Source organism: Sphaerodactylus townsendi, linkage group LG01 (genome assembly GCF_021028975.2).
Source record: "Sphaerodactylus townsendi isolate TG3544 linkage group LG01, MPM_Stown_v2.3, whole genome shotgun sequence".
Lineage (NCBI taxonomy): Eukaryota > Metazoa > Chordata > Lepidosauria > Squamata > Sphaerodactylidae > Sphaerodactylus > Sphaerodactylus townsendi.
In genome coordinates this window covers 54,137,940-54,150,695 of record NC_059425.1, presented here as the reverse complement: position 1 = coordinate 54,150,695, position 12,756 = coordinate 54,137,940, and the positions used below count along the sequence as shown (strand labels likewise).

Below are 12,756 nucleotides of genomic sequence, written 5' to 3'. Positions count from 1 at the left end.
TTCTCACATCTGCAATTTTTCAGACTACAAAACAGTTCACAGGAATTTTTTCCATTGCTTATATTTTAAATGCTATTAGTTTACTTATGTTGGAAAAGAAAAGCTAAACAAAAACTTGGAAGTACCCTGCTAAAGTTACCAAGCAGAAGCAATATAATGGCAAACTCATCTCACTGGTGAGATGACTACTTTAATATGATGGCGGGAACCAAATAAAAATATTTTGTCTCATTTAGCAACTGGCCATCTTTATTTAATACACAATCCCACAAACCAGTTTATTTTTAAAAATAGTTTTAAAACTACAACCCGCATAGAACAGCTTTTATGCAACTGAAAGTCAGATGTTGCCAACTGCTCTGAAGCAGGGAGGACTAGGCTGATGTTTTCTTGGACTAGCACCTTGGAGACTATGTTTTCTGGGAACTATAGTGGCAAAGCTGTCAGTCTCACAAAAATAAATCCTGCTGTTATTGTTCACTGTTACAAGTTCTAGTGTTCCACACAAAAGGTCTGTAGAGACCAATTATATCCAAAGATTTGGGAGGGGCAGGACAATGGTTATGTCAAATAAATCTGGGAAATGAAACTGTACCTTCTTTCAGAGACTGGTACCTCATTAGTTTCCTCCTCACTTCTTAAGCTTCCATAAATGTGGGGTTTTCTTGTTTCAACAGTACCCTCCTGGAAGACACAAGCTACTGAAAATAGAACCATCCAGAAATCTTTTATTTTGTTCCTAGAAATGTGGTTCAGAAGCACTTTCTACTATATTGATTTTTGCCTGAGAAGTGGTTTGTAAATATGATTAGAAACCACAATTGGCCAAGGTAGAAAATTTGTTGGGGAAAAATGCTAATGGATCACCAGCAACATGACAGAAAGACAGCTGCATGCATTAATGAATGAATGCTTTCCCTTTCCATCTCGAAGTAGTGCTGGCAGAACTGTGTGTAAGCAGTGCCAGTTTCCCACACAAATTGTTCAAAGAACTGCATGGCCCAAAAGATGTGGCATCCACCTCAACAGTCATGTGGCAAATACAGAGACAATCCCTTTTCAATGTAGCAGGATATACACTGTCAGGAGCAGCACACAAAAGACAAGCAGTATCTCCAATCTCTCTGAAGGAAGGGCTAGAAACCACCTGACCTCTCCATCTGTTACATGAAAAGAAAGATGCATACAGTAACTGACAAACACACTGAAAAGAAAAATAACAGGAAAATGTTTATTTTAATCCAACAGACCGTGAGAGGTATTTAAGAGTAAAAACAACATTTGAACAAGACAACTGAGGTACCTTCCATGTGTTTTTTAAAGTTAAATTAGGATAAAATCCAGACAATAGTGACAATATCAATTCTGCTTAACGGTATGAGGTACAAATTTGGTAACCAGTTTAATGCTTGTTAACCAAACACAGAATGAATAGTACACAGAAATGTGAAATGCCTAGACACAGTATATATTTGTATAAAACATGCAAGTATTGTTTTAAATAGCACACTAAATGTTAAAATAATTTGACAGCTATAGAACCCTCAAGGATACAACCAATTATTATGCAGTTCTATAAGCAGTTTTTGGAAAATAAGCATGTGCTTAACTTTTTTTCCAGTGACTTTTGTCTAACTTTGATTGGGTTGTGCCCAATGCATGTTTTTGGCTTCCCCTTGCAAGTATTAGCAGCACTGAAATAAGTTCAACATCAGAATGTGTTTCTTGAGTTTGAATTGATCATCAGATAATACTTTACCAGTGGAGTTTTGTAGAATTCATTGTATTGGTAGGAATCAAGGAAAGAATCTGAAAGAGGTACTCTGAATTAAGAATATCTGAAACTGAAGTCCTTATAAAGTTTGATCCAGAAAGCAAATCATAATTTGAATGACTTGAAAGACTGGGCAGCCAACAACATTCTAACATTGCTGCCATTTTCAAATAACCTGTATTTTTAAGTTATTACCCCATTATACATGAATGCTATCCACAGTATACATTTCAAGTGTTAATCCATAAAGAGTATAGATGAAAATTACTCATAATTAAGATAAACGAACTAAAGTATAATATGAATCAACATTTCTCAGTACTCCATACTTCATGCTACTGCAGCCCCTAGGGAATCTGTGTGAGCCAGAAGCAAGATAAAGGAGGCTTTTACTTTGCTTGCTAGAGGATGATGCAGAGATGAAGCATTCCACCAATTTTAAAATGTATGCTGCAGTCACACAGCCATTAAGTATCTCACCCAAATGTTAAGCCCTGTTCAAATAGAACAAAAACCAGCAGCATCTCTGTTAGGACAGGCACTGCATGAACATCAGAATCCTCAGAGTGAACAGCACAGAGAAAGTTAGCATCAGCAGACACCATTGGTCACACAAAATCAAGTGTCACCACCAGGAGTAAACATTCTGGCACCTTCATTACAACATTTTGCTTAAACCCAACCACAAGTAAGTAGCAACAACACCCTCGGCAACGCAGTTGCAGAAACCGCCGCAGATGAAGAGCTGCCAGTTCAGTTCAAATCAGAAACTCTCTCCTCTTCCGGCATCACAGTCCAGTTCGGAGATGGCTGATCCCGGGCTAGCCAGTTGAAATCATCCACTTGGGTCCAGTTGTTCCTGCTTCTATCGAGTCCGGATGTCTCGAAGTCGGCTTCGATGCCCGCGTAACTCCACGTGTATGGGGCGAAGCGGACGCCGCTGCAATTTTCCAGTATGGCGCGACTCGTCACTTGAACGTAGAAGCTGGTCTGAGTGGTCTGGTGTGTGCGCAGCTGCTGGCAGGCGAGGGCCAGGAGGCAGCCGCTGCAGTCCTCCACCAGCGCCGAGGTGGACACGGGCCCGCAGAGCACCGTGCAGTCCTGGCAGCCGCGCATCAGCAGCGTGTTGGGGTTGCCGCAAAGCCGCACTCGGCAACGGCTCAGCTGCGACAGCACCACGTCCCGCTGCAGCAGCTCAGCCGAGCCCAGCCGTAGCTCCTGTCCTTCGACCCGGCTAAACCCGCACTCGGGACCCGCCGAGCCGTCAGAAGGAGCAAGGACCGCCTCGCTCGACGCCTGCGGCCACGCGGAAACCTTCGGAGGCTGTTGAGCCGCGGTGGACTCCTTCTTGCGAGCCCGGAAAGCAAAGCGTTTCTTGGGCTGCACTTGCAGGCGCCGCTCGGACAAGGCACTCTGCAGCCTGGCCAACGTCGCCTGCGCCTGCCGCACCTCGTAGGGGGCCAAGAAGCGCACCGAGTCCGTCAGCAGCCGCTGCAGGCTCTGCAGCCGCCCAGCCGCCTCCTCCAACCTCATGGCGGCGGCGGCTTCGGCAGCTTCGTCCGATTCCGGCCCCAACAACGCCTCGATGGCTTCCCGCTCTCGGACGAAGGCTGCGGAGAAGAAGTCGCTCTGCTCCTCTTGCACGGCTTGTGCGTCGCGCGCCCGCCGCCTCCGCTCAGCCTCCTCGCGCCGTTCTGCGTCTCGCTGGTGGAGCCGCTCCGGAACAGAAGGGGCGGCAAGCGAGAGAGCCTCACCCTCAGCCACGGTCTCAGAAACGGCCTCCATCTTCCTCCCGCTTCGTTCCCAAAAGCGGCTTCACGCACCTCGCACTAAGAAGAACGCCCATTGGCCCTTTAGGTCACTCCTGCCGTACGCGGGCGGGGTCTTTCCTGCTCTTAAAGACGCAGCGTTTTTTCCCGCAGTCAGGGGGTGCTGAATTGAGGTTTTATATACGGGGTGCTGGTATCTGGCTTCCGCCTCTGTTGCTGTAGGGTGCCATCACCACCACACTGGCTACTGACCCCCATGGTGTCCTGAAACAGGAAGAGGAGGTAGCTATAATATAAGTAATGTAAACCAGCAAAATATCTTGTTTTGACCGCATCACCCCAAATAATTATTTTGGCTGTTAAATACTGGCAGCAGTTTAGTACTAGAGGTATCTCACAACAAGGATTTCTTCATACATGTATCACCAAGGAATATCTACAGAAAACGGTGCCTGAGCAAGCACTGAAAGTGTGCCCCCCTCCAATGTACCAGTGGAGTAAATACTCCATGTATCAATGTAGTAAATCAGTATTTTCAGCAGCAAGACTTATTATAACTAAATGCTCAACACAACTACAAAAGTATACATCTCCAAATACAACAATAAGGATTTAACAAATTGGATCTCCCTCTTCTCTTGTGGTTAAGAGTTTGTCCCTTTAAAATTCTACCCTCTCACTGGATGCACCAGAGATTATCTCCATTTGACCCAAACACTAGCAATCGAAGCACTGTCTCCAAACCCCCTCCTCCACCCTGCTACAAAAATAAAAAGAAATTAGACAAGTCATAAATTCACTGGCTCCTATAACTGAAGACCACTTTTTGACTTCCTATTGAGAGAGCGCTGGTTTGCAGACTTCATAGAAACCTGTGCTGTGGATATTTTGCTGTGGACATAACACAACTGAACATAGAACTGAAGTAAGGACAAATACTGGGGCGGAAGGGGGAGGAAATGTTTAAAAAACATGCTTAATACAACGTGGACAACAGGAAGTATTTTCAGATACAATTTCAAGAGCTATGAAAACAATACTGACAAATGGCTTGCTGATCTTGTCCCTGCAGCACTTATTTCTGACCTATGGTAGTTTGAATTTTTTTTTTTTGGTGAATTCAAAAGCACAATGCAAACAAATGGAGTGCCAAGTCATTCTTTCTGCCCAGCTGAATGTCTCTGCTAAAGTAACAGAATACACATGTGCTTTGTCCTATGAACTCTGCCATTATGTCAGTCTCTGTTGGCAGATTAAGTGGGCAACAGTCAGGGAGGGGTCTAGCTTTAAAATGTTTCCTCCAAAGGCAGAGGGAGAGGATGCAAGGGATGCAAGGGAGAGGATGCAATTATGTTGCAGAGGGAGAGGATGCAAAAGTTTTTACCATATTTAATTGGATTGCAGGATTTGGGCATGGTAAACTTGAAGCTGGGCAGAGGGGGGCAGCCCCATATTTCTGTGCCTGTGGAGGGTGCCTGTGGAGGGTGGGGAGAAAAAAAGCAGCCCCTATAAGCCCCTGTTCAACCTGTGGAACACTGGCCAACCATCCCTTCCCCAAGGAATACAGACACACAGAGAGAAGGGTGCTCTTTGCCAGGCAGGCAGAGAACAGCTCTGCTTTATGCAGAGGCGTTCCTCCCATTGGGCAAAGTGGGCAGTTGCCCTGGGCGCAGCCCTGTGGGGGGCGCAGGTTTGTTTGTGGGATTTTTTGTATTTTCAGTGTTTTTCCATTTTTGGCCTGCAGAGGGTGCAGTTTTTAGGCTAGCAGCACCAAAGATTCAGGGATGTTTTGGGAGACTCTCCTGATGCTATCACCCAGGTTTGGTGAGGTTTGGTTCAGGGAGTCCAAAGTTATGGACTCCCAAAGGGGATGCCCCATCCCCCATTGTTTCCAATGGGAGTTAATAGGAGATGAGGCTACACCTTTGAGGGTCCATAACTTTGGACCCCCTGAACCAAACTTCACCAAACTTGGGAGGTCTCATCAGGAGAATCTTTTACTGATACCACCCAGGTTTTGTAAAGTTTGATCCAGGAGGTCCAAAGCTATGGACTCCCAAAGGGGGTGCCCCATCATCCATTGTTTCCAATGGGAGCTAACAGAAGATGGGGGCTACACCTTTGAGGGTCCATAACTTTGGACCCCCTGAACCAAACTTCACCAAACCTGGGTGGTATCATTAGGGGAGTCTCCTAAAGATACCCTGAAAGTTTGGTGCTGCTATCTTAACAATTGCACCCCTGCCAGCAGGCACCTCCCAAATTTTCCCAGATTTTCCTTTTAAATCCCCCCGCCTTTGACATGGATTTAAAGGGAGAATCTGAGGTCCCCAGTTTAAACATTGCAAGTGATGCTGTTTCAGGGTGGGGGAGAATGAACCCCAAAATAGCATCACTTCCAATGTTGTTTAAGCGGGGAACCCCAGATTCTCCCTTTAAGGTAGATTTAAAAGAAGAATCTGGGCTCCCTAGTTTAAAAACCATTGAAAATGATGCTGTTTGGGGGTGGATTCCAGCATCACTTGTTTAAACTAGGGAGCCCAGATTCTCCTTTGAAACATTGAAAGTGATGCTGTTTTCCCCAATTGGGGGTACTGGATACAACACCATAAAATGTTTTCATAGCAGTAATAAAACATTTTGAAAGCATTTTGAAAATGTTTTCAAAAAATTATTTCTGCTGTGTGGCATGGCTTATTGCGGTGCTCAGATTTGTGAGTTGGGGCATGTTCTATAATGTGATGGTGACTTTGAAACAACCTGGTGTAAAAAATCATTGCTTGGTCACAGTGGGGGAGGGTGGCTGCCCATGGGGGGCGCCAAACTCCAGTTTGCCTAGATACGCCACTGGGCGTAGCTACAAGGGGGGGGTGCGTGTTGCATTGGGCACGCACCTGGCGGGCATCAAACTCAGGTTTTGCCCAGGGCTCCAGTTTGCCTAGTTACGCCACTGGCTTTATGTCCAAGGAGCGACACCAAATTGCAAGCACATGGAAAGGGGGTGTGAACTGAGCACCATAGCAAGCCAGACTGTTTGCTGCACCCACCCATCCCACCTTAAAACAGGACAGAGTTCAAGAGTGCCTCCTTCTGCCTAATGTGTTTCTTTTGAGGAGCCCACCTGGAGTGATTTTAAACAGATCCTTATGATTCATATGATTTTTGCATGGAAATGAAACAAAACTATAGAGCATGTCTTAGTCTACAGGCAGTACCAAAACAATCACGCATCCCACACTCTGGGTGCCACAGTGGTGCAAAAACCTGCTTGAAAAACACAGATCCTCATGATTTTTGCACTGTCATCCCAAAATCACCAGCACATCACAACTCAAGCCGTTAGTCACATGTCTGAACACAACAATCACACATCCCATGCTTCGTTGTGCCATAGTGGTGCAAAAACCTCCTTGAAAAACATGGATCCTTATGATTTTTTCACTTGGTCACCCAAAAATCACCTGCACATCATAGCTCATACCCCTAGACACATGTCTGAACACAATCATCCTGCATCCGGTGCTCCGTGGCATCACAGTGGCACAAAAATGTGGTTAAAACACATGGATCCTCATGGATCCTTATGATTTTTGCACTTGGTCACCCCCAAATCACCAGCACATCACAGCTCATGCCCCTGGCAACATGTCTGAACACAACGATCACATATCCCATGCTCCGTGGTGCCGCAGTGTCTCAAAAACCTGCTTGGAATGATTTTTGCACTGTCAACCCCCAAATCAGAATCAAATCATAACCCAAGCCCCTGGCCAAATGTCTAAACACAACACTCACGCTTGCCACACTCCGTGGCGCAGCAGTGGTGCAAAAACCTGCTTGGAAAATGTGGATCCTTGTGATTTTTGCACTGTCACCCCAAAATCACCACCTCTCAGAACAATGCCAGCTGAGCTAGGGGTGGTGGGGGAAGGAAAGGGTTGGGTGGTAAGGGATAGCTAGAGGTGGGGGAGATGGGAAGGGGGTGGCTAAGGGTGGGGGAAGGGTAGTAAGGGGGTGGGAAAGGGTTGAGGAGGCTGGCAAGGGATGGCTAGGGGCTGGGGAGGGTGGCAAGGGGTGGAAAGAGGGTGGCAAGGGGTGGTTAGGGGTGGAGAAGGGTGACAAGAGGTGGCTAGGGGTGAGGGAAGGTGGCAAGGGATGGCTAGGGATAGGGGAAATGGAGTGTGGGGGAGGGAAGGTCTCTGCTGGGCCCCCCTGCGGACCCAGCTTGCCTTTTTGGGGGGTGGGAGTGGGAAGGCCTCTGCCGGGTCCCCTGTGTGCCTGACTGGCCTGTTTGAGTGGTGGGGGGCGCAGAAAGGCCTTTTCCCCTTTTGCCGCACTTACCTGGCAGGGCTGGGCAGGGGTACCCAGCAGTGGCCTCTGCCGGGTCTGGCAGGGCAGAAGGAGGGGGCCGGGGGGGGTGTCCTGGGGGCTATTTTCTGCCTACCACTGGCGCCCGCCCGGTGCAACGGTCCCCACCTTCCCCCTTATAGCTATGTGTCTGGGACCTGAACACTATTTTTCAGACGATTACACTGTATGTATGACTTGAGAGGTGTAGGGTAAATGTTACCAATAATCCTTAGTTTGTCTTTCTCTCCTCTGCCATTGGGAGACTTCTATCAGCTTCTCTTCAGCCTGTCTTTGCATAGGCCAGTAAATATGTTTTTGTCCATGACCATAGGAAAGACTCTGGACCAGAGGCGGAGCTACCAGGGGGAGGAGTGTGTGCGATGCACTGGGCGTACCCCTGCAGATGGTACCAAAATCGAAAATATTTTTAAAAACTTTTTGGTGGGTTTTTACTTTGTCGGCCAGCAGGTGGAGCAGTTTTTAGACTAGTGGCACCAAAATTTCAGGCTGCCCTCAGACGACACTCCTGGTGATACCATCAAGGTTTGGTGAAGTTTGGTTCAGGGGTTCCAAAGTTATGGACCCACAAAGGGGGTGCCCCATTCCCAATTGTTTTCAATGGGAGCTAATAGTAGATGGTGCTACCCTTTTGAGGGTCCATACCTTTGAACCCCCTGAACCAAACATCACCAAACCTGGCTGGTATCATCAGGAGAGTCTCTTGCTGATACCAGCCAGGTTTGGTGAAGTTTGGTTGAGGGCATCCAAAGTTATGGACCCCCAAAGGGGGTGCCCCATCCCCCATTGTTTACAATGGGAGCTAATAGTACCCTTTTGAAGGTCCATAACTTTGGACCCTTCTGAACCAAACTTCACCAAATCTGGGTGGTATCATCAAGAGTGTCTCCTGAAAGTAGCCTGAAATTTTGGTACTGCTAACTTAACCATTGCTCCCCTGACAGGCACCCTCCAATTTTCCCCAGATTCTCCCTTTAAATACCCCCCTTCTGCATGGATTTAAAGGGAGAATCTGGGCTCCCTAGATTAAAAAAACATTGAAAGTATTGTCGAAGGCTTTCACAGATGGATTCAACTGGCTGTTGTGAGTTTTCCGGGTTGCATGACCGTGGTCTGGTAGATCTTGTCCCGAATGTTTCACCCTTCATCTGTGGCTGGTGTCTTCAGAAGTGTATCACAATGTGTAACAGACTTCCCTCTGTGATACACCTCTGAAGATGCCAGCTACAGATGCAGGCAAAACGTTAGGAACAAGATCCACCAGACCATGGCCACACAGCCTGGAAAACCCACCAGAACCAACTTATTGATTGGTTCACCACCCCGGGACAAGGAAAATATACCCCACTAAACTTTCACTAGACACAGTGTGAAACAGACTTTTCTCTGTGATACAACTCTGAAGATGCCAGCCACAGATGCAGGCGAAACGTTAGGAACAAGATCTACCAGACCACAGTCACACAGCCTGGAAAACCTCCACAACCAGTATCTGCATTCTGTTTCTCTGTATCCCCCCGCCCCTTGATACAATCTTATCTTATGTTCCAGCCAGCTTGCAACTCAGACAGTACATTCAAAGAACAACACATTTGATAGAAGGAAGTAAACCTTTTACAGAAAACCAACAGCACCTTTACAAATAAAACCTAAATTCTACTAACATTATATGTCTACCTAAAATCATATTTAAACAAAATTATTTTTATTCATCCCTCTGGCTACATGAATGCATTTAAAGGCATTTCAATTCCTCTTACAGGAGCCATTGCTTATAGAGCGTTCTCTCTCCAAATATGCACTAACATGTTCTAGGCCTTTCTTATCAGCCACTGGAAATAAATGCTGTTTTGCTATAATCCATTAATAATGGGTTTCTCTCTTCTATCTGCATTCCCATCGGTGCTTCACTAGTACTATGAAGCTGAATGACAATAACCCTGGACCTACAGCACCACACATCTAGTTCCGGCTGCATTGTGTCTTCTTGCTTTCATGGCTTCCTCCAGCTTTCCCCAACTTCTCTCCAAACGGAAGTGTGTCATATATCATTTCAAAATGAAGAGACAGACTGTCAGGAAATATGCTCCCTATATTTAGGAGTTTCAGTACAAATAAGTACTTACAATCCAGCTTAACAGTTTAAAGATATTTTAGATAAAGATTGCCAAACATATATTAGAAATGGATCTAGCACCTCCGAAGTATTTAGAAAGAAGTCTGATTCGTTTACTATAGAAACATTATTCAAATGAGGCTTATCTTGTTTTTCATATTATTAAGTTTTTAACATTTTATAACTTGTCCTATGCCATGAATTAATTCAGCACTTCATAATAATTTAGGAAAAACAACAACTATTTGCCAAGTTGTACTGTACAGTGCCTGATTCTTGCCCCCTCCCCAACTTCTCACTGTATTATTTGTTGTTGTTTTTGCAGTCAAGTGGCAGCCGACTTAGGGCAACCCCCATAGGATTTTCAAGGCAAAAGTCCATCAGAAGTGATTTGTCATTGCCTGCCTCTGCATGGTAATGTTGATATTCCTTGGTGTTCTCCCATTCAATTATTAACCTGGACCGACCCTGCTTAGCTTCTAAGATTTGGCAAGATCAGGCTAGCCTGGCCTATCCAAGACAGAGCAGCTTTCCATAAGAGGCTGCCAAGTCTGGCATGGCAAATCCTCCATTTTTAATGGCCCGCCTGCCCCGCTACATTTCCAGCATCATTGGCTGTTGCAGCTGTGGCAATGACTTGAAGCCTCCTATGCTTTATAGCTTCTTCAAGCCATTAAACATTTAACAGACAACAATAGTATACTTAGCTATCTCTATTTTTACATCAAGAGACATTGCCTGAGTGATAGTACATGTTGCTGAAGGCTCTTCTCTGCGGGCTGTACACTGTCTTTGCCAATCTAGTCTTGCTCTGCCTTCGCAAGCAGGGCATGTTCGTCAGTTGAAAATGAGAGTTTTTTTCCCATTCATTAGTTTTGTTCTTTCTTTTTGGGCTTTAAGTCTTAAGAATGCTTGAACTTACAATAGGTATACTTATTGGGTGTACTTAAACTTATGGTAGGTGTACTTATTGGGAAATATCTGCAGCTCAAACACATTCAGCAAATGTGTTTTTATCTCAATAGGTTGTTGAGAGTTGATGAGAGAAATGGAAGGCAAAACTTTGAGCTTTACATTAATGTGTATGTTAACATGTTTCAAAAACCATTTTTGAAACCTCTGCCAAAACACAAAACAAGGACTATATTTTTCATATATCAGAAAACAAGCACTATCCTTGGGACTAAGGGCAGTTGCGGCATGTACTGTTTCAAGCTCCTCAGTGCACGTGCTGTTCGAAATTATTCCAACTGGATCAAATGTAGGGTTGCCATTTGTGAGTTGGGAAATTGCTGGAGGTCTGGAAGTGGAGCTTGTGAAGGGTGGGGCTTGGGATAGGGAGGAGGCAAAGTATAATGCCATACAGTATCTCCCCGCAGCAGCCATTTTCTCCAAGGGAACTGATTTCTGTTTGGAGATCAGATGGAAGCAATGGTGCATCTAGGGGGGCCAGAGGGGGCAGACCACCCAGGCACCATTCATCTGGGTCATGTGAAGGGTGCCTTTTGACTATCCTCTCCATCCATTTCTCTTCCCTGCGCTGGGCCCTGGGCCACACACTCCTTCCCTGGCCTTGTCTGTGTCCCCAGTGTCTTGCTGGCTTCAGAACAGCATCGCTCACACGGAGAAAAGTAAAGTGAATTTTAAAGGAACGGTGCCTTTAAAATTCATTTTACTTTCCTCTGTCTGAGTGACGCCGAGGCCAGCAACACACTGGGGGTGGGGACAAGACCAGGGAAGGAGTGTGCCAGCCTTAGCGCCACTTGGATGGAGGAAAGGTTTGTTGTTTTTGTTTTGCAGGGGGCATGGTGGGGGGACTTAATGCGGTGTGTGGTGGTGGTGGTGAGTTTGTATGGGGGCTGGGCATAGTCGCCCTGGAGTTTGCCATTTTGTAACGGTGCCATTTTGTAACAGTGTCATTGGCTAAAAACATAATCAATTGAAAGATTTTCTCAGAAGTTCAAGCTGTATGTGTCAGCTTCCTAAGCACTTTCCTATTGACCGTTTATAGTATGACAAGAAATATAAAGAAGTCTGTGATTGGTAACAGAAGCTATATTTTCAACTGAGAAGATTGCCTTTCAAGAAGGTTGCCTTCACCTGGATTTACAAAAATGCTCCAGTTAATGTTGATTTTGTGATCAGTTAAATGTATTTTTTTAGACATGTGATAAAGGTAAAGTTTCCCCTTCAGTCATATCTGACCCTGGGGTACCACTGCAAGCAGTGAATTTATAGGCAAGCTGTAGTTGCCATTGCTTTCCCTGATACATGTGATAGTGTTACCGCCACAAGAAAATAAATAAATATTTTCTTGAAGACAGGTTGCCTGGCTACACTGGCTCCATGCCCGGATGCGGAGACTTATGTGGTTCAGAAGCCTTCATAAGCTTCACAAAGAATGTATATGTATGATTGTGCCAATGCTATATGGTTTCCCTTGTGTTTATGTCATTTTAGGATGTAATAAATGCCTCTTTTAAGTTGAATTTAGGATGCAGCCTAGGATGTTAGTTTAGTTAGGTTCTTCAGTTAACTTAAGGTTTTGTTATTGTTAGATTTAAGAAAGCCATGCCAATAAGTATTTGTGAAGTCTTGCCTATAAGTATAAGTACATGAGTTATCCTTTAAGGTTTCCATAATGTTTAAGTTAGAAATGTTATTTTTGAAATTTGTGTCTGTTAGTAAAAGCAATAGCCAGTTAAGGTCTGATATTAAGGGACAAGGAA

The 12,756-nt window shown here is 45.3% G+C and overlaps 1 protein-coding gene across 1 annotated transcript; it reads right to left on the bottom strand.

Moving 5' to 3' along the window:
* Window positions 1-1,217: 1,217 nt before the first annotated feature.
* On the bottom strand, window positions 1,218-3,793 carry TBCC (tubulin folding cofactor C). The gene has a single exon (XM_048509258.1). It carries the CDS (start codon window positions 3,557-3,559, stop codon window positions 2,528-2,530), a length of 1,032 nt encoding a protein of 343 aa, XP_048365215.1. The 5' UTR covers window positions 3,560-3,793; the 3' UTR covers window positions 1,218-2,527.
* Between the last annotated feature and the right edge of the window lie 8,963 nt (window positions 3,794-12,756).